Source organism: Chiroxiphia lanceolata, chromosome 13, assembly GCF_009829145.1.
Source record: "Chiroxiphia lanceolata isolate bChiLan1 chromosome 13, bChiLan1.pri, whole genome shotgun sequence".
NCBI lineage: Eukaryota > Metazoa > Chordata > Aves > Passeriformes > Pipridae > Chiroxiphia > Chiroxiphia lanceolata.
In genome coordinates, this window is record NC_045649.1 from 5,738,962 (window position 1) to 5,761,955 (window position 22,994).

Consider the following 22,994-nt stretch of genomic DNA (forward strand, 5'->3'; position numbering starts at 1 on the left):
ACTTAAAATTCCTTGTTAGAAAAAGGTTGGACTTCAAACACTTCATGCTGAAAAAACCCAAAATTTTGTACCTTAGTTGACTGTCAACCATTGGTAAGACACTTCTTTCTGTTCACAGTGGAATACAGAGCTGTAAGTTGACTTGAACTTACTTAAGTAAAGTATTCCACTATTCTGAACAGAAAGTAATGTGTGAGACTGGGGGGGGGAAACTTCCATGAAGAAATTAAATAAGCTGGAGGTTTCTCCATTGGAATTAATTTGTTAAACTTAGGGTGAAAGGCCTCAGGGGTGTTGAAAAAGAGAGACTCACACAGATGTCAGGGCTGTGATTGCAAAGGAGCCTTAGAGATACCTTTGAATTTAATTTCCTATTAATTTTCACAAACTTTTCCTATTTAATGCCTGCTGTCCCTCACCGTAATGTTTTTCTAATTTGAGGAATGCAGCTACAGGGTCAATAGAGAAAAAAACCACCTTTTTTCTTTCTCCTTGGAAAATTGTGTATTTGTTATTAAACCATTATCAAAAAAAATTCAAATTATATTAACCTGTGGTTTTGAATTTACATGAGCCTGGACAGCCAGAGTTAGTTAATGCTGCAGTGTTATCCTTCACCTGGTTCATTTTTCAAAGCAACAGCAGCATTTGTTTCTCTTGTATATCCCATGTTATTTGTGCAGGAACATCAAATGTCTGATACTGAAACTATGAATTCCTGAATGGCACCAGACTAAGACAAATCATAGCAGGTTTCAAATGGAAAACACCTTTAAGGTCATTGCTCTTTCCATTACAGGTGCAGATTTGTTGCCTGCAGATCCACAATTTTCAGCCTTTAGTGGGAGTTACTTGCCTCACTTTTAGACAATCAGGTAGTATATTGTTTTCAGGGCTCAACTACTATTTAGTTTTTACAGTAGAATTTTGACTTTTGCCAAGAAAAAGTTCATTCCTATTCCATGCAGTTCCTTCACAGGGACCATTCCCACAGAAGAATTTGCTAAAAACAATACTCCCTGTTTGTTTCTTTTCTTGTTTTGGTTGTAACTTTCTACAGCAATTTTCTACTTTTCAGAGCAGTGGTATTTACTTAAAAAAAAAAATCAGTTTAATTAACAAGACTAGGGAAGCTTGCAAGATAAATTTTCCCATTTTTGAGAAGTAAAAGATGCCTTTAGTGGCTAGAATTTCAAAAACCACCAAGATGGGAAGAGTTTTGCTGTTCAAGGTGGTTTGTTGGGGTGGGGCTTATTTTGCACTACTGTAATTTGAGCTACATTCTGTGTTACAGCAGATACCATGTAGGTACTTAAGGCAGCAGTAAATTATGCTACCCAAGTATTTGTAGGTTACTGATATTTAGTGGGTTCCAGTGATATAAATCTCATCTCCCCAAACCAATATAACAGCAGCAATATCCACTATCACTCTTAATGCTTATCATCTCTGTTACAGAAGCTTTGCTCCATATTAACATTATTATTGTTACTGCTAAATATCAGTGATATAGAGGCTTTTTCAAATGCCTGTATGAGGAAAAATACCATTGTTATTGGTCTCCTTAATGAGTTTGGTTGATTAAACTCGAGTAAGGAAAAGATGGTTTGGGGGTTAAGGGATTTCATTCGATTTGAGCCAGCCTTGATTTGAATCTCCCTTTCAGCTCAGAGCTGTGTCCATTCTCCTGGTTTCTCTGCAGGTTTTTAGTCAGTCCTGCAATGTATTTGCACTTGCCTTTGGGATCCCACCTCAAGTTAATGGGGCTTGAAATGGCACAGAAGGTCCATATGGATGCCCATAATTGGAGACAGGACGTTTATACAGACATGACAAATAGAAATACCCCCCAGTTGTACACCAGCATATTTAAAATGTGCTTAATGACATTACATTTTATTGAGTCAATTAGGTGGGAAATGGCATTTTACACACATTTTAAACCGTCCAAACACGTTCCAGAAGTACAGACATGAAAAAAAAAATACAACAGTTTAGAAGATGTGTGTTTGGAGTGCAAAAGAGAACAATGTTTCCAGCAAATACAGCTCCTTCCTAAGAGCTGCAATATTGTTCCTGATGGTCATTCTGTAGGCATGAAATGGACATTTAAAGAGATTGGTTTGATAGACCATTTAGTGTTGTGAATTCAAATGAACACTTTTGTGTTTTCATTTTCTCAACAGTACTCCACAGTTACTGGTGAGATATGATATTTTTGTATTTCTTTGCTGAACAACCTCTTAAAGGCACATAAATATTGAATTGTTCTGGAGTAGCCTATGACTAAAAACCAGAACTGAATAAATGACCAAGTTAAGTATTTTTTTCTGTCATCAGTGGTCCCTGTACACCATGGGGTGTTTGTTTCTTTGCACTGTCCCTGTCCTTGGATATTTCCCCCCTCTATAACATCCAAACAACTCAATTGCTTGCTGTTAGTTTTAGATGTGATACTAAAGATAAATGGAGGGGGTTTTTTTGTGCCTAAAGGTTTGATGATGTTGGGTTTGCTGCTTCTTTACTTACAAAATCCTTTAAAGGGCCATTCATGTTTGGAGCATTTCAGACTGCATCTTAAAGCCTTGCTTCATCCATATGTTTAATTTGGATATGTCATTAGTTAGTGCTTATGTGAGTGCCATGCTTATGAATAGCTCTTCACAAACTTTGAAGCAGGCAGGTTGATCTCAACACAGCCAAACCTGGCAGTTTTCTCATTTGATTTTCCCTTTTCTGTGGCTTATGAGCATGATTCTTTCCTCACATTTTTTTTTTTCTATTTTATTCTTACTTAAAACGAATTTCTTCAGATGATTATTTTAGCATTTCAAGCTGGGATTAGCCTATACCTACAGAACTGACTGTGTCTGGACTACTTATGTTCATGTTCTACTTATTTAAAACTGATGGTGAACTAAGCTGTGCTGCTGTGGAAGATGAGCTCTGCCTGCCTGAGCAGTTACCCACTCCTTTAAAAGGTTGGCTCATGGGTACATTTTGATGCATTTCATTTTTCAGCATAAATATGAAAAATCAGGAGACTTGTTCAATGCTGCTATTTCAAACCTGTACTTATTCATTTCATTTGCTGAATATTTTCAAGCATTCAGATAAATCTATCAGATTAGGGCAGAAGAAAATACAGGTCCAGGCTGCAGGCAGCCACCTCTGCAATTGTTTAGTTTTGATGGAACTGGAAAATGAAGGAAGCATTTATTCCCTATTGGTTAAACGAACCAATGTCACGAACAGTGACATTGCTTTGGCAAAGTATCCAACTAAAATTCATATCAATTTTAAAAAAATAATCATCTAGTACATCTTAGTGACTCTACCCTAGAAAATGCCCCCACCCCCAGTAAGATACTTCATATCCCTGGTGAACAGGAATTTCATTAGAAGATGCTTTATTTGATAAATGTAGCAGTGCACTGGGCTGGGTGGAACATCCTTCTGAATTTCTAAGCAGAGTTAGAATTTTACTTCATCTGAACAGCTTTTTTCTTGGATAGTTCTTCTTTTCTGCATTCCTTAGGACCAGCTCATTCCATAGTGAGTGAATGTGGGCACACAACAAGGAGGAGGGGAAGCAGAAACCAGGAGCAGCAGTGAGCAGGGCCATTGCCAGGAGCCAGAAGAGCACTTGTGTTACATCAACCCTGCTTCAGATCTGCCACTGCAGTCTTCTAATAAATTAGTTAGGAGTGGGAGAGCCACTCTTGGAAATACCATCTGCTGGTGTCAAACAGGTACCCAGTGAAAATGGCTTCAGCCTGAGCAACTCGTTCCCCTGTGCAGGCTGATTAGTTTGGGTTGGCATGTGTTCTCCACTGTCTTGCCAATTCTGGCCACTTGCACAGCACGTGCCAGCATTTTAGTTCCTGGAGTTAAATATTGACATTGATATACGAGAGCCCACTGGAGCTGTGAGTGCAGTCATGAGACACTCGTTTCACACACAGCACTAATGCAGACAGTGTTTTTCCTGTCATTAAGAACTTTGAAATCATTTCTCACATAAATGGAAAACAAATTATATATTATGTCATTAGCTGCAAATTTTCGGGATGAACTCATTTACTGCTGTAAATGAGTTCCTCATAAAAGTTTAAAAGTTCCTTATAAACTTTTCCCCGGGGTGTTGCTGCCCAGTGAGATCACCAGTTCCTCCAGCCACAACCATCATACCTACTGCTCTGGCTGACAACTAACCCCAAAGTTCTTAATTGCAGGAATGAGGACACAGGGTATCCATCTGGGAATAGCTGTTTCAGTCATTCAAATTTGATGAGATTTGGGGTGAAATATAATTTAAAGGCATATGGTGCAAACACCGTGAAACTTCTGGTGTTGAAAACTGCAGGTGACTAATCAACCAGTGATGCACAGGAAAATCACTTATATTTCTCTAAGTTCTACCTGAAGACTAAACTAATAACTGTGTATCTAATTAATGACCTTTTATAGCTGGTAAATCCAGGAAAGAAGTACCTGGGTGTTGATTAGCTGCCTAATCAGAAACACAGTTCTGATCTCTTCTCTCATTTTTGCATTACCTCTTCAGTGTTACTGGGGTTTCGATGAAGTCCATGATGTAATGCAGGCTTCCAATTATGCAAAATTAATATAATATTTCTGATGAAAGGGTAATTGAAAGAAATGGAGCATGCATGAGCTGAACTCCAAACTCTAGCTGCATTAACTCTCATATTTTAATGGGAATTAAAGGATGAATGCGTCGTGGATAAAGCTCATTCCTGCACAGAGGGTCAGCATGAAACTTAAATGCCTTTAATTTTTATGAGGTTTTAACTGCAGTGTAGAAGCACAGTCTGTGTAATGGGGGGTGAGTTTGGTCTCAGGAGAAACACATCTTTCAGAGGCTTTTAATTACTCAATTTAGACCTGTTTCTTTAAAATAAGCAGAGAATTGAATCACTAATATACAAATATGTTCAGAGAAAGCTAAGGCTGCAGCAGGGAGGCCTGGAGTCCCTGGGACATTCCAGAGCATTTTCTGAGATCAGGAGTTGCTTGTTGGCTGATGGGAAGGGTTCTGCTGGAATATGAGCTCTTGGCAACCTGAACCAACAGTGATGAGGTTACAGGCTACCAGTTGCATTTTTCCTGGGATGGGACGTTATGAAATCTTGTCTTAAAGTGCTCTGTGTGGTTTTTTCCTCCATTTTCTTCTCTCATGGAGATCAACATAAGGAGTAAACCTTGAGTTAGCCCACTGTGAGACAGGCAGGTAGCTGTAGCCCTTAAAAAAATCAGTATTATAAACACTTGGCTTGCACCCTTTCCAAACCAATGACAGTTCAGGTCTGTCCTGTGCAGTTTGTGACCAACATCAACAACTCTTTTGACCTTCCAAGCACAGTCAACATCAATAGACTTCAGTGGGAATAAAAACAGGGGTTTATTCCATTTAAGTTTCTAAATTATGAGTCTCCCTTTCCTAAACCATCTACCTAGCCCTCTATTCCTATAGCATTATTATTAATATTAATTAACTATTAGTAACACTATTAGTACATCAGACCCAGATAAACATGCACAATATTTGTCAGTTTTCTTGACCAGCAAAATCAAACATCATCTTCCACTGCCAGAGCACGAGTGCCAACAGACACCAGCTGTTTGTAACGTGCTCTGCTTTCTTGTCTGAGACCATTAACCAGGCCAGTAATAATTCTGACAGCAAACACAGAGCAGTAACCCTGCCTTTTTCGCTGTTATCTTGCTGTTTGACTGTTATCTTAAGAGGAACGTGGTTGAATGTATCTGTCAGGTGTTGAAGAGGTAGAGCAGAGAATTGTGAGATAAAATTAGTGGAGATCACATTAAAGACTTCAGTGGGAGAGATTTCTGGAGAAATAAATCCCATATAGATTTGCTGGTTCAGTGCTGCTTCTGCATCCCCCAGGTCCCTTCAGGGAAAGGTGGGGGGTGGCCAAGTGAGAGCAAAGGTGCAGCCCCACCTTCGTGGCTTGCAGGTCTCCAGCTTTGGGTAAAAAAATTACCTGTTGTAGGCACAGAAATCACATCTGAAACAACAACACATGGTGTTGTAATAATTCTTGAGTGCTGAGACCAGTTATGGAGACAGAGCTAATAAAAAGAAAATAAAATAATTACTAGGTATAATTATCATTACTCTGCAGATCTGCCAGGCACAGGCTTACTAGGGCATTAAATTCTTAAAAGAAATTGTTCACACTGATCAGCAAATGTGTTTCTTGCACATATTATTTGCACATTTTATGCTCACAGTGTTCTTTAAGTACTAATATCTTCTATGTGTTGTTGCCATCTGCAAACTTTAAATCATATGTATTATAAAATACATAAGAATAGGTTAAAAAAATTAAAAACAAATACAACCCCACTGAATAGCGGATAAATACTAGGATTCTTTAGGATAGTTGTTTAGAAACAGAACTCAAATATGAAGTAGATGCTAATAATTTGGCTGAGTGTGTGCTTTTCTGGAACTTTCATTTGATCCTTCTTTATGGGGAGAATAAAGAAAAAGAAAAGGAAACGAGAACTGCAATTCCTACAGAGAAAATAGAGGACATTGGAAATCCATCTGGGAGAAGAGAGATTTTAAATATGGATCAGAGGCTTATCAGATTTTATAACAGAGCAGTTGTGTTGGTTTCAGCAGATTCAACATTGATTTTTTTTCTGTACAATCAGTGGTTGTTCTTGATTTCTGCAGATTTTGTGTTAAGGGAGTTACTGGCCAGAATGTTTGGCCAATAACACTTTATATGACTATATCGGACTATTGGTAGGAAAAAAAGTCAGTAACTGACACTCTCTTATTAAAACCACAGAAACTAAAATTTAAACTAACCTCTATAGGACAGAAACAAATTTTGATCACCTTTATGTGCAATAGAAAGAGCCAAGATAGATTTGAACTTGTGTATTCTTACTTCCCAAAGCTGGTTATCTACTGACGTTTTACAGCCCATAATTTTGAACATTGAATCTGATTTTTAGAGGCAAACCCCACTCCTTCAGCAACCCACCTTTACAAAAGGGTCAATCATCATTAATGAGCAGAGACCTACTGTTCTTCCAGGCAGTGTTTGGAATAAGGTGATTCTTTTAACACGACTTCAGCTGAGGCTGGTGAAAGGGCTGAGCTGAATTCACAGCAATCTTGGCCCCCTTTGCCAAGGCCAAGAGTTTTGTGGAGGTGTCAGCAAAAGCAGCTGTTAGGAGACAGCATTTTATGGAGGCTTGCAGGGAGCTCCTCCCATCTCACAGGTTTCTTTGAAAACATCTGAGTGAAAGCTGCCATCGTGGGCTATGAATGGGAGGAAAAACAGGTCATGTGGAGATAATCCAGGGACACGTGTGCAGTAGGGAAGAGGCCGTGAAGGAGTCGCAGCTGCAGAGGTTTTGTCAAAGTGGCAGACGAGGAAAATGCTCTGTACAGCAAAAACTGACAGGATATGAGCACACAGGAGCTTCAATTTGTCAAGGGCTCAAGAAAAGATGCTGCAAACCTGCTTGCTGAAGAGAGCCTGGGTAGGAGATTTAGCTGTTTGAATGGCTAGAGGAAGCTCTTTGGGACAATGTGTGAAAAAGAATCCTCTAGATTGACATAAGCTAAATATACAGACCTGGAGAGGAGATTCCATGACAAAAACCTCCTCCTCTTTGCTTCTGTTTCTAGGTTTGAACAAGAGACAGGATGATAATGTTGTCCTGAGCAATCAAAAAAAGAACTAGAAGGAAGTGCTTTAGGGGAAAGATTTAAAAGCTGAATTTTAGCTCTCTACAGAGAGAGCTGTCATCTAAACATGCAACAGGTATCAGGGCTAGAGGCTGACATTTTGGACTAAATGGAAAAGCAGGAAAAGAGAGTAAAATCTCTGGACTGTCAGTACTGATGTGGTTGCTGAGGGGTTAGGAATGATGTTAAAAGTTAAAGTGGGGGAGGAGAGAGTTTCCCCCCAAAAAATGGAAGGGAGAGATGAGACAGAAGGACATGATGGAAAAACGATTAGAGAAATCATAGTAAAATGACAGGAGGAGATAATCACAGGAGCCAAGGGAACAACAGCTTTCCAGGCACGTGATTAAATGGGTGGAAAGGGGATGACAGGTCAGGAAGGTGAAGTTGAGAAGTAATTTCAGTAGAAAGTCGGGCCAAGGACTGCAGAGCTCTGAAGTAAAAGGGTAAGGAATGAGGTTGTTCTTGAAGAGGCAGGTGGAGTAACAGGGAGGGTCAAAAAGTGCTTATATTGTGAGAGGGAGAAACTGGCCTTCAACACAAAGAACTGGCACAGGAAAGAACAGATTCATAATTAAGGCTGAACTAACTAGTTTTTGTACATCATTTACTCAGGAAAGGCAAGGTGTATGAGAAGAGAGTAACATTCATTATATCTGTCAATATGATGTAAAATATACAAGCTTTTCTTCAGGTCTGCACATAAATCACCAAACACTGCCCTTTATTTACAAGCTGTTGGTGAAGCAGTCACTGGCTGCTTGAATTTGTGTGATACTTATAAATTTTGTGCTGACAGATTCCTCTGGTGAAGTTTCTATGGATTGCACAGAAATTCAGTGCCTCAGCTGCTGTTCATTTATCATCTACAAGTGCCTGTCCTTACCAGGAAGACCTCCAGGGATCTCCTAAGGATTCAGAGTAGCTTTGCCAATCCAATAGTTCTTTTGAGCCAGGTTTAAACAAATGCCCTTTAATGACACTAAGCTCCGTTGAGATCTAGAAATGCTATTTTTCAGGTGGTCTGTGAGATCAGAGTCCCAAATTCTTGCTTTGCACCACCCCAGGAGATCAAGAATTTAGTCCTAGCTGGAATCCCTAATCCAAATATATCCACACTTTGGCAGCCATGGCCATAAATCTCCTATATGTAAGTCAGGATCCTGATTCTGTGGCCAGACCTTTTCTTTAAACAGCATGCTAAACACCTACATGCCAAGCAATTCCAGATTTCAGCTTGTTTGAAAATCTCAGTGAAACTTCTCGCTTCAGTGAGCCCCATCCATCAATCCCTCCATAGATTTCTTACACTTGCATAATTTGCTTTACTTAACCTTTGTTTTCCAGAGCTGAGGTGGTGCTGCAGGGAAAGGCCAGGCAGGTGAGGGCCATCCAGGTGCCTGCTTTGCTGCTCAGCTCATCTGGACAAGCCCCAGCTAGAAAAATTCAATATTGGGGTCAAATCAAATGATAACAAGAAAGAAACACATAAAATAAAACAATCAATAATTATATTAAACTTGATTTGCCCCAAAGGACAAACAGATAATTAAAACTTATCGAAGTGCACAAGCAGCACCCAACACTGACCATTACCTTCCTATTTGTGCTGCATGTGTCTGTGCTTGTGACAAAACTATTGATATTGAATCTTTTAAGCGTACAAATGCAATAGATATTAGAAAAACATTTCCTGGATGAGCCTGGATGTGTCTTTCCCTGGTTTTATAGGCTGAGTGTGACACCATATGGTGTGGGACAGGTGGAGTTGGCTGCCCTGGCTGTGTCCCCTCCCAGGTCCTTGTGCCCCCAGGCTGCTCCCTGGTGGAACAGTAAACACCTTGATATGTGTAAGCACTGCCCAGCAATAAATAAAATACTACTGTGTTATCAACACTGTTTTGGTCACAAATCCCAAACACAGCTGCTGTGAAGAAAATTAACTCCATCCCAGCCAAAACCACTACAACCAGTAAAACACTGTAGAGTCAGAAGTTTTGTTTGAGAAACAATCCAGTTTAATTATGTGTTTTGCCAACACTGTTCTTATTATTCTTATGTGGTTTTACTGCAAAGCCGAATATTTGCAATTTACTGGTGTCTGAGCAAAATTGCAGGAAAATGACACATTAGCTACAACTAATGTTACTTTTGCTCCTCAGCTCTCTTTCCTGAATTTCTTTACTGCCTTGGCATCATCAGAGTGCCCATCCAAAATAAGTAAAAGAATTCAAGTCGTGCCACTTTCACTTCATTTAAATAAAAAAAAAAAATCCACATAAGATTTATACTTCTATGGCAACGTTAATATGATATACAAAGTTTCTTATTCCCTGGTTTATTCATAAACTATAAGGCACTATAACTGTGTTATTTTTCAAAAGATATTGTCTGTTTGCTCCTTACTTGTCAGTGTATGTGCAAGTGAGGGAGGGACCCACTGGCATTTCCCTGTGCTCTTGCAGTGATCAAGTTGTCAAAGAGGGACAAACAGGTCCTGGCTTGGGATCTGTGCTCACACCTCCTCACTACATCTTCCAGAATTGTGCTACAATGTCTCTGAATTCCCCAGGTGACATTTGGGGTTTTCCTCTTGGAGATTTCTACCTTCACAAATAATTGCTTCTGAACCCAGATAATTTATATTTAATTACTGGCAACGTACGTGCGCTCAATCAGTGATTTAATTGGGGAAAAAAAAAACAACAACCAAACAGTTAAAAGCTCCTGTGATTTGCACAGCAATACTCACCCCCATCTCCCGTCCTTTAGGTCTGTAAGAATTCCTGCCATTCGAAGCTGTCCTACCGAGTTGCCACGGCAACGAGAAGAAGGAAACCGTCAGATCTGAAGATTGCAGTTTACAGTTACTGTTCTTCACTACTCGGCCTCAGTTGCTCCAGTTTAATTTGCAACCTCACTCAATCTGTCTGACTGTACCTTGGTGTTCGAGGGCTTCTGCCCCACTTCCCTTTCTCCATGGATTCCTCTTGCCAGACACAAGGTTTACGCCAATTTTCTCTGAATGTTAAAAGACCATACATCTACACCCGACCTTGGGGGAGCAGAAAACAGATTGACTCCATTTTTTTCTATCTGTTGACTTGTTGCTATTCAACTGTTCAGAAAATATTTTGTCTGTGGGTTAGTATTTGTATATGTATGAGTGTATGTATATATATATATTTATATAGAGAGTTCTACCACAGGTTTAGCTTTTATAAAATATTCATCTGGATCGAGGGAGAAAGCAGAATAATACAGCCACAGATGAATTGTACCTGTTCTACCATGGCTAAACCTACTGTATTTGCTGTTTATAGTGTGGCCAGGAGGAGAGACCCCATTGCCATCCCACCGCTGTGCTAACATGAACCAGGCAGGCCCAGGGCTCTGACGTGGCTCTTCTCGTACCTCAGGTTCAGCAAACAAGAAATGCAAGTCCCCTGGGCTTGTTCCTGATCTCAACTGCTTTCCTTCTGCCCCAAATGGAGTTTATGACCCAGGAGGAGCAGCCAGCTGGGAGGGTCACCGCCTACAGCGAGGGCAGAGCTGGGCCTGATTTTAGAGGGGCTAAAGGGGGTAAATCGTTTGCTGGGGCTGCTGACAACATTTCAGTCTTTGTCAGCTCTGCACACAGGGGGAGGTGGGCAGATCCTGCAGGTGAGCAGCTCATTCAAGCAGCAGAAGCTCAGTGTTTCCCAGAGCACTGGTCTCTCTCTCGGCCCCTGCGCCGCCCCGTCCCCCACGTGAGCACCAGGAGGTCACAGATGCCCCATTCTATAAATATCCTCACAAACACACATATATATACTTTTGAATATATATATACATACATACACATGTACACACAGTTTCCAGTTAAGAGTAACAAGAGCATTTCTTTGTGTGTGTAGACTTACCACACTTGTTTGCAGACATGGGAAAAAAAAAGGGTGTTCGTTCTATATGAATATGGATCCTTTTTTTATTCTGTGAGCATGTAAGGTCAGAAAAACCCTTCTAACTGTACGAAGATGATCATCTTGTTAATAAATTGTAAATGATCCATCAAAGCTCACACCAAATTTTTATAAAATTAACACAAAAAAGTATACTAGTGACAGACTGTGGCTTTTATTAGAGCTTGCCAGTAACTAGGGTAAGGTAAGTGTCTTAGAATATTTTAATAAACTTGCTTATTTAAAGTTTAAACAAGAAAGCTTCCTTATGCAATAGAACTTTGCAGCTGCATTCTTTAGTTAGCATTTTTACAGTACTTATGAGTCATACTGTATGTCATCTTTACTACAGTGAGATTATGAGCATATCTTCCACACCACGTCTATGTTTCAATAGTAAAGATTTTTGGAAACATTAAAAAGTCCAAACATACATTTGGTTTTCCATAATGCTACACTAGATATTAAATGTGCGTTGGTGGTTAAAATTTGCTGTACAATAGCTTTTCTCTGACTTCCTGTATTGTACCAAATATGAAACAGGTTTTTTTTCCTCTCTTTTTTTAATCAAAAGGAGTAATAACAACAGCGACAGAGGAAAAATGAGTTTGTGTTGTGAGCTTTCCTAACATTGTAGATCTCTTGATAAGATATGAGCTGCCTTCAGACAGGAACTTATTTTTCTCTCCCAGCTTAACTCCTGCAGTTCTGACCAAGTGAAACTTCCCCCTGACCCCATTTCTCTTGCAGGAGGCTCTTGGTGTCTCAGTTACCAAAGTGGTACTTGGGGCTGAGTGGGAGCTTCTCTTGGTCAAGGACATCAGGAGTGGGCTGTTGGCAGCTGCAGGCATTCCAGCAGGGAAGTGCCTGATCTCAAACACTAACATGGGCAAGCTTCTGGTTCTCTTTCTCTGCCCATGCCTTGTGATAACCATATGCTGCTGCTTTGTCATCAACAATCACACGTCTTTTTAAAAAAATATATATTATTTTCAAGCAAAATTTTTCAGAAGGAAAAAAAAAAACTCAGCCAATGTATAACACCACTGAATTTCCAACATGTATGTTGCACCCAAAGATTTTCTGCACCCTGTGCTTTGATCTACAAAACCTCTATCTTCAATAAAAGAAATTATAATATCCTCCCCCACAAATACTCTTTTTCTACTTGCTTTCTTCCTCTCCCTATCCAGCAAAACCCTGGAAAGACACCCTTTGACATTGGTGTCATTTCTATCAAGTACCAGAGAAAGCTGCCCTTCTCTCCTTTAAACCAAGGCTCACAGAGCAGGTTTTGGATCATCCAAAATGAGGAACAAAGGAAAAGCTCTTCTGCCTGGAACTACGCTGACAACGGGAAGAACTCTTTCTACCACTCTGTGCCCAAGGATAAGAGATCTTTCTTCTTGGATAACTCTGCAACCTTTGGACGTGCAGAGAGGTTGGAACCATGGCTGAAACTCTGAACCAAGATGCATCAAAGCCTTCAGTCACATTACCCCTTCATCTCTGCACCCACATTAAAGCTTCCTAGCCTTTATCTTGTGTCTCTGGGCTTCACACAGAGCTGATCACTGGACTTACCCGAGCATGCAAAGAGAAGATGAAGCTGCCATGTTAATGTTTCTCCCTCTCTGTGCCTGAGAACATTTAACACAAGGCCGTGGCACGTCCTGTAGGGTTACACAAGGAGGAACTGTGTCAGAAGCTGAGATTTCCTCCCTGAAGAAGGTTGTCATCTCTGGCTCAAAAAAATGATGCCCGTTTCCTGAAACAAAGGAGCAACAATAATTTATTTGTTTGGGTTTTTTTTCTAAAATATAATGAAAAAAACCAGAAAATTTACAAAATTGGTTGTATTTTTTTAATAGTTAATTATGTTTAACATCTGTTCAGCCAAGCTTGCTGTTTTTATAACATACCACTTATTCCTGTGTAGCTGTTTTAATCACTACAACATTTATTTCTGTCTGTGTTTGTAGATACACAATGCTGTCTAGAGTTGGAAAGGCAGGGAACTTGATTATCATTTTCTAACATGCACAAAACTTTCTGTTTAAAAATCATTTCACCTGAAAAGACTATCTGCCATTGAAACAAAAATTGGGAATAACCATCAGCGAGAGGAATTTCTTGGCAAGAGAAAGGTCTTGTATTTGGTGTACTTGCTAACTGAACCCTTTGTACACCTCATGTGTGTGTTTTTACAAGATATCTGTGTGCATTTATTAACGTACATTTTGTTCAGTAACTGTAGAGCTGAAGAGTAAAACAAAGAGAAAACGAGCTGAATTTCCTGCTGGGTATCAAGGAAAATTAGGTAAGAGTGGAACACTGGCTAATGCCCCCTCCGAGCCCTGTTCTCATCGTGTTTACACTGCTGTAAATCAAAGAGCAACTCCACTGCTGGAACTGAGACTCAATTAATCATAGTCAGATGAAATTTTTCATCTAAACCTCCCCACATATTGCTTTCACTGGTGGGCTCTGCACAGTAAAGCTGCAATATTTGTCACAGGATTGCCGAGTGCTTACACAGTATCAGAAATCTGTCTTTTGTGGCACACAGAGAACCTGCAGCTCAGATGCCTCATGTCCTTCACTGACCACTTCAATGTGTCTCTGAGGCACCCAGAATAATTGGGTTTAACCTTTATTTCGTGTGGCTGTGGCCAAATAATTTGTCCTGTTCCCTTATGTAGTCCCTTAAGTTCAAGATCACTGTAATACAAACCTCATCTATTAAGTTATGGATTTACAATCAGTTTTTAGGGTCCTTGATTAAATGTCTTATCGCTACAAAAAGACATGTATTATACTGACAACTTTTGTCTTTCCTTTTGTAAAGATCTCCTGTCTGGAATACTGAGAAAGCTGCCAATTTTCTTCTCAAATGTTACTAATGCACTCAGCCCCTTGAAGCAGCAGAAATCTGTACACAAATAACTTTACAACATTTTGTCTAAAGGCCAAGTTATTTTCAGAATGAATTCAATAATGTCTTATTTAATTTAAAAAAAACCCTCTCACAATATAAATTATATTAAAGTCACATCAGCTTGAGAACACCAAGTTGAAAGCAAAACTCTGATTCTATCTTGCCTTTATTGCATCTCTAGAAATTCAGTTGTCTGAGAGATACTGTCCAATGCTAGCAAAAAGATAAATAAAATAGCAATTATTTTCTTTCCATTAACTCTGTGATCTATAATCTTTAGAATTAACATGCAAGGTACTTTAGTAATTATCATTATAACTATTCTACTTAAAGCAGATATAGCAGATTATTTCCTGTGTAAAGCACATAACCCACTGACCACAATTCTCTTGCCTCCCCCCGTGATACACGAGCTGGTTTGTGTTTGTCCACATGGAATGGATGCACTCATGCACTCTCAGTGGAAAGTTACTAGTTGCACAACTGCTATGTGTGTATATATGTAGATATATAGAGATATACACATATAAATATATATATATAATATATGCAGGTGGAGGGAGACTGATACAGCATGGGCACTTGGAATAAGCAGTTTAATTCCTTCAGTTATGGATGAAAACATGAGTTAAGGGACAGCATATGTTACATATGCTGGACCAATCTGATTTAAAGCAAAGAAAAAAGGCAAAAGAATCCATACAGTAAAACCCAGACTTATCCCAACTCTCATGTTGTATTTATGCTGCCTTTAGCTGTCCCCTCTTAACATAATTATATCATTTGAAGATATGCATAATTGTTTGCTGACTCATTTTTAGTTGTCTGTGTATCAGCAGGTCACCAGTATTGGAAAGGGAAGGGGTTAGAGGCAGAATTCTGCATTCCTGTGCTTTCAGTGGGACAGCTGTTTGGGAAAGCTTTGTCCAGCCTTGAACATCACACTCCTCCTCTGCATCAGCAAATGACTGTATCTGATAACTTGGGGTTAAAATGAATGTAGCCAAAGGCCAGACTGTGTGTGTGTCCCATACACACCCTGCCTGGGGCTGGGATTGTAGAATAAGACCCTGTCTGGTGGACTATGATGGTGAACTCAGTACAAACAAGCTGTGTTTTTACTGCCATTTCAGACAGAACCCTCCTGTAAATCACATCTATCCCATAACAACGCCTGTCTTTTTAAGTTGCCATCAATATTTTTTCTTTTTTTATGATTTTCTTTCTTTATCTTAAAGTTCAAGCAAGGAGGAAAATATTTTGTTTGATTTTAAAGATACTTAATTCAGTTACTTTTCCAGTTAATCGTTCCTTTGGGCCCTAGTTGCTGAGTTGCTTGCTGTTTCTGAGGTGTAAATAAACGTTTTGGTTTATGACGTGGTTGCAAAGAAACTTGTAATTTATTTGTGAAATGCTCAAATAAAGGATGTATGGGCTTTTACCTTCTGTCTGGACGTAGACCTTGCTGATGCAGTACAGCAGGAGGGGAGGACTACTGACAAAGGACTAGAAGAGCCTGTGGAAAATAGAAATTCCTAGGTTGCTCTTAGTGAGAGAGAGAAATTGCAGCCTTCATCATCATCATCATCATGACATGGGTTTGGAAGGAGAATCTGGAGATTAAAGAGGTAAATAGAATCATAGACTCATAGAATGGTTTGGGTTGGAAGGGACTTTAAAGATCACTTCTTGAATGATCTAAAGATCATTCCAATTCCCTCTGCCATGGGCAGAGACACCTTCCACCAGAACAGGTTGCTCAGGGCTCCCTCAACCTGGCCTTTAACACTCCCAGTGATGGTTTGACCACACAAGATTAAGGTTTGACCACACAAGAAATCAGCAGCTGAATATTCAGGTAATAACTATAATTTGCCCTCTAAAGGCCCATTTCCATTACAAAGGCTGCCTTGACCCAAACTCGGGGCAGATGTTCCCAGGCTGGAATGTGGGCAAGAGCTTGAATGGATTTTTGTTGCACTTCCTTTTTGCTTCACCTGACCACCTTTTCCACCTAACACCATCTGTTGAGCTTGTAGAGAACAGCCAGACACAAAAAGTGCACAAACAATGCAGAATCAGGCTGAACAAACATCTCTTTACCAGGGAATTCTTCTTCCAGCGTAAAGTTAGAGACTGTTAGCTTTCAGAAATTCCTTTGAGTTGTTTTTTAGATCCTCTAGGAAGTTATCTAAAGTGACATAGCCACATGAAGATAGAATATCCCTGAAAATAGCCTTTTAATCCATCTGAGAATAGAGGAAGCTGGGGAGGGAGGGCAGCAGTTGAAGGAAACATTTGAGTACAAACCCCAGCAGCTTGTACTGCCACCGAGACCCTCCTCCAGCTTCTGCCTGTTGCTGATGCTTTATTGGACTTTGAACCTAAAGGGATTTTTTCATGTGGTCCATAATAAGTACAGGATGAAAGAGTGTACATGAAGCATGTGGTGTAATTGAGCAAAAGGTCATTACCTGAAAGCCACAGCCAAAGTGTGTCACCTCCTTTGGTCTCAGCTGAGATCATTGTCCTAAACTAATGCTGTGCCTCATGCCTTAGAAGAGGTGTTTAAAACAGCACAAAGTGAAATCATAAGCAATGAAACACTAACAGAGACAGAAAATGCTGAATGGTTTTTAGCTGGATAGAAGTTTTGAGCTGCCCTTTCAACCTTCCTGTGTCTCCCCCAACCCCACACGTTCTGGATTGCACTCTGCTGTGAGTCGGTAACTTTCGCTTCTCGACCGAGTTATGTTTTTTCACCAGTAATAGTAAATCAGATCAGTCCCTTCTGCCTTCAGTACAACCTCCTTACCTGCAGAAACAAAGTAAAGGTCATTGCTCCTGCTGGAAAGTCATTGGGATGCTCTTCCTTGACCTCCATGACTCTGGTTGGACTCCACTCATCCAGCTCCCGGTGCCCAGTGACCTTCACTGCCCCTGGGGCTGCAGCGGTGAGTTACTCCAGTCCAGTACAATTCCTCTGGATATAACAGCACATCTTACTATTTACTACTCATTTCACAGCTTACTGTTTCCACATGCCATTGTGGGCTATCACCATCAGTTCTGTGGCTGGATGTACCTTTTACGACAAACTGTTCAAAACAAGAAGAGAAAAAGTGTTTCGATTTCTTGATTACTTCAAGGCATGTTGAAAATTCAGAATGTAAAACAGAGCTGGACATTTATAATTAAGTGTGTAATGTAATTAACACCAGTGATTATAACCTGCCTTGGGGTTACAGCGTGCAGTGTTGGCTTGGCTAGCACCAAGGGAGTTAGCCTTTGGTGGGATTTAGACACCCAGCTCCCACAGGAATCACTAAAACCTCAGAAGCCTAACAGCTGAAACCCCTCCCTTCCCCAACTGATAAAATAATTATATAACTACAAAGCATTTCTTTTCTTTAAAGCCATCATGAGCTAATATACACTAAAATTTTCCCTATATCTCCAAGGTAACTTAATAGTCATCCTGTTTCATACTGAGCAAAACCTCCAGGGAGCAGGTGCCCCAATTAACAGATTCTCAGCCTTTCATATCAGTGATTGCCAAAACACAAAAGAACAACATGTAATTCATGTGGGCATCATAGAGAATGTGACAGAATAGATAAAGCACAGTAGAAACTATATATTGCAGTAATTAGAATAACCGTTGTTACAAGACAGTGTGTCTAAAGGAAAGATTAGATATTTTTTGTGCCATTAAATTCACATGTGCAAGCTGAGACCATTTAGCTATGTCATGTAAGAACCAGACAGTGTTGAAAAGCCCAGTCATGGTGCCTGGTAAGTTTTACCATTGTTGCTAGTACCAAAAACTACATTAATCCATGTGAAAACAGCTTGCTCTTGGATCCTGCATGGAGAAGTCAAAAGAGAGATGGCTCTAGCGAGAAATCCTTTGAGCTGGGCAGAACCCCTGTACCCTCAGCCCTGCCAAGGGCTCAGTGCAGCTGCTCACCTTCACCCTGGCAGAGCTGACTGCAGGGGTTTGACCTGTGTGTGCCCCCCAGGCTGTGTCCTCTTGTGCCTTCAGACCCATCAGACCACAGAGTGCCCTTTCTTGCTGTGCCAGGGACAGAGCTGCAATAGAGGTACAGAAACAGAGGGCACAGTTCCAAACCACCCTGGCAGTAGAAGATTGACCCTCTTGGGAAGCTCAGTCACCTCAGTGTGATGATTTAAGGGTCAGGGTGCAGAGGCACCTCGTGCAGGCAGGCACTGGTCAGAGATCTGAACCCTTCCCAGAGGAGGGATTGCCACCTCAGCCTCCAGACACAGGGCAGGAGTTTTGGAAGCCCTGTTGTCATGTGCCAGCTGAGCAGAGTCAGTCTCTGCCCCAGCCTCCTGCCAGATATCACTCCTTGGATCAGCCCTGGTGTGCCTGTCAGGCCCCACATCCTACTGTGCTGTTGGTCAGCAATGGTACAAGATGATCAGACACCCACCCCCAGCAAATGGAACAACACTGTTATGGGAAGGGTTTTCTCTTTGGTTGGGCGTTTTCCCCCCCTTTCTCACTCTCTTAAGACAGTTCTTATCCTGTTTTCCATGCACTGACATCCAGCCATCACTCTTGCAGTGGTGCTCCAGCTTGGTACCTTTTAAAGACCCATCAGGGCTTGATCTCTTCTCAGCTCTGTAATGAACCTACTTTTAATCGTGGTTGTCTGTCCTCACCCACACACCTGGTGAGCTGCAGCAGTGTCTCACACTCCTAATTTCTGTTCCTTGGCACTGGGTACTTTGTTCTTTAGCAAATGAGCACCGAGTACCTGAAGCCAATGCAAATGTGTGCTGTACTCAACTCTATCTTCTGGGCTTGAGTGGATGCAATCCAGGCTTATTTTCTTCAGGTCTTTCTTCAGTTCCAAAGCCCTCTTGTTAGAGCAGCTCTTCTTTGTCTCTTGTCCTGCTTAAGCTAAACAAGGGAGGGAGGCATTATGTGCATTTAAGTGCCATTATTTAGTGAAGGTATAACTCATAACAAAGAGAGATACATGAATGTAATAGATTTATTGTTCAAATCAGAGTAATAAAATCTGTATGTATATATATAAATATAAACAGTTAAGGTGATGAGCTTCATTATTACACATACACAAAATAATAAGTTATTATTTTAATTGGTTATTAAACAGTGGATACTCATTAAAAGCTCAGTTCATTGGGAAAAAGAAAAAAACCTACAATGCAATTAAACTGTACTGCAGACTAATTAATATGGGAATTGGGGCAATTCTGGTACCTTTAAAGAGATGGAGGTGGGGACAGTCAGCAGCACAGACTTGTACCACTCATCTTCATTAGGTGAGCTGATGGATTTTTCTCCTACTTCAGGGTTTTGATGAAGTTCTATTTTTTTGTTTTAGTTTCAAAGGGAACGGGGGTGGGGGAGGAAACTGGAGTCTTTTCTAATATGGATCTTCACACAGTCTGGAAAAACACTCCTAAAACCAAAAAAAAAAGTGAATAGATTCATACATAGCCCCCATAACAGTCATCCCTCACTTTGTTTCTCTACAGACCCATCATTAGCACTGTGCATCTTTCCTTTAAACAAATAAATTTAAAATGCTCCAAGACTTAACAATTTAAAGAATTGTTAAGACTTAAAGAATTCTCAGCCTGCTTAGCTCCTCAGCCATGCAGCACCTTTTCCCTCTGGAAGATCCCTGTTAGTTTGTTCTCACCAAAGGCTGCTGTGTCATGAACCATCCTTACAAACTGTCCAATGTCTTGTGACGCAGAAGACATTTACTGGTTACAAACCAGACTTTCATGGAAAGTATTTTGCTTTCTTTCTCCTAACTGACATGAAAGAAGGATGCCAAATCTCTAAGGAAACACCACTGAAGAAGCCTGCTAGACTCTTGCTTTCTGTTTGTATTTTTAAGCACTCAATCCAACAGATAACCTGCCTAGAAGTAGGATGTCTCAGGAGTCAAGATGGTGAAAACTTGCCCCTCATTTTTGATAGCACAAGCATCATGTAAACAGTTAAGTAGCAGAGGGCTCTCTTGCAGAGATTTGCTAAGAATAGTTGTTTACACCCAAACCCAGGATGAGCTTCAGGCTAAAAGCCAACCTAAAGTTTGAGGGTGTTGGTGGTGTTTCAAGCCTTTTCCCTGGAAGTCTGGGTCTTGTATCTTGGTGGGAACTCTACAAACCTGCCAACTCTGATTTCTGCCCTGTGGAGGTCAGTCTTTCATTACACTACACAACTTTACTACTGCAACCAAAACTAAAGCACAGGTCTGAGAGGTTTTTAGCATCTGATGCTTGACTGATCTAAGGTTTTGGAAGTTCAATTGGCTGTTTCTATTGCTTTACACCTGCACACGTTTACACAGCTGGTGCATTTACACCAAAGCACAGGACTGTGAATCAGCTCAGCTTCATTCACCAGTGTTTTCCCCCCACTTTGTAGAACTGGAGTTGGCTCTGCAGGATGACACACACTGATCTGACATTGGATTGCTGTGCTCTGTAGCTGTGGTGTGATGCAGAACCCTTTTCACAGGTACTAATTCAAGAGGCATGTCACTGGCCTTGCACAGTGGGCTTCTTTCAAGCCCTCCCTTGCATTTTATTGTTATTTCTTTGTTAATAAATAAATAAAATCCCTGTTGGTTTATGGCTGTAAGAGATGAAAGAATTCTTTTTTTCCATGTCAACGCTGTGCAGTGCTGACAGAGCCTGGCAAGAGCCAAACCCTGGCTCAGACTTCTGCTCTGTTTTCCTTATTAGCATTTTGCTTGGCTGTCCCTGCCAAAGTCTCCGGGACATCTCTGAACTCCGTGAATTGTTGCAAATATTGCAATGCCCAAGTGTGAAATGAACTGCATGGAAACTCCTGGGAACCTGTTACCAGTGTATTAACCATAACCTCAGGTTCACAGGAAACAACAGGCACCTGTTCAATGGGAAACATGTTCTTAAACTGACACTCAATTATCACTGCATATTTTAGCATAATTTTTGCACCTTATCTAGGACCTACCATGAGCCTGTTTATTAATTTTAAAGCAGTCTACACAAACCAAGACAAAACTGAGAATATGAAGGACTGGAGTACAGAAATACCCTCAGCATTTTAACAGAATCTCAGAAAACCTTCTGTTGAATGGTGCAATTATGGTTTAGTTGAATGTGAATGGAGATATCAATTTATATAAGCCAGGTGCTTGATCTTAATAATTACCTCTAAGGTATCAGAATCATCTAAGAAAGATTTGCTTAAAAAAAAAAAAAAAAAAACCAAACAAAACAAACACAAAAAACCCCCACAAAAAACAATACCTCAAAATAAGAAAATTAGGCTGAACAAAGAAAATGATAAATAGTGCACCAGAAACCTTTCTTTTAACCATGGAATACCTTAAATGTTTAATAATTATAATCAGTATTTTTAGACTGGGAAGTTAAACTTATTACCTAAAACAATTTAAAAAGTATTACATGTTTTCAACCATTACCTGTGTTTTAAATAAATCTGTATTATCAATAGCCTACTATAAAATTAAAAAACATCTATATTCATTTAGTGGCCCAGGAATGAGTGTAGCCCTAAAAACCAAAACAACCCAGCTCTTATCTACAATAAAGGGGCTCTGAAGGGACATCTTTTCAAACTGATATTTTCAGAGCTCATTTACACTTCCTGCAATTCCTCCAGCCTGATCCAAACTATCTCTGAATAATGGTTAATGATTAATGTGCTATTAACCACGGTCTCACTCCTGAATATTTAACTGCTTTGACAGTAGGATGTTGTATTTGCATTTTATGTTAATACCAGACAAATTTAACTTCTCAATTGAATGTGGAAGCCTCAGAGTGACAGGTCTTTCCAGCCACAAACAGCTGTGCTTAATCTAAAATCCTTCATCTTTCGGGACTGGAACACAGAATTATTGCCAGGAATAAGCATTCCTAAGGATGGGGACAGGATAGAGATAATTTGCCATGACTGAGTGAATAATATTGAATCCTTGATAGCTGAATTATTGTCTCTTATTTGCTACATAGAATAATTTGTGCCTAAAAATATTTTCTACTTTTAGAGCTCGCAGAGGTAGGCACCCACACACCATATATTAATGTATATACACCATATACGTGTGGCTTCTTTCCAATTAAGCTTCTAAGAAACAAGCAGAAAAGCCAGATAATGGATCCAGGTAATTTGCAGGATCCAGGTAATAGGCAGGTTAAAATATAAATATACATTATTCTTTATCATGTCCCAAAATAATATTGAAAATAACATCTGAGCTCTTACACAGGATGTTTTCTCCTACTCCAGTAGAAAATTCTACCATTGTATTAGCAATGCAAAAAAGGC

At 40.1% G+C, this 22,994-nt stretch overlaps 1 protein-coding gene across 1 annotated transcript in view; it reads left to right on the plus strand.

The window, feature by feature from the left end:
• Nucleotides 1-16,079, plus strand: part of CDH13 (cadherin 13) — a 446,174-nt gene extending 430,095 nt beyond the window's left edge. Inside the window, exon 14 of the mRNA XM_032701055.1 lies at nucleotides 10,532-16,079. Within this exon, the coding sequence (XP_032556946.1) occupies nucleotides 10,532-10,539 (8 nt within the window). The 3' untranslated portion in view covers nucleotides 10,540-16,079. The remainder of the gene's footprint in view (nucleotides 1-10,531) is intronic.
• The last annotated feature ends 6,915 nt before the right edge of the window (nucleotides 16,080-22,994 follow it).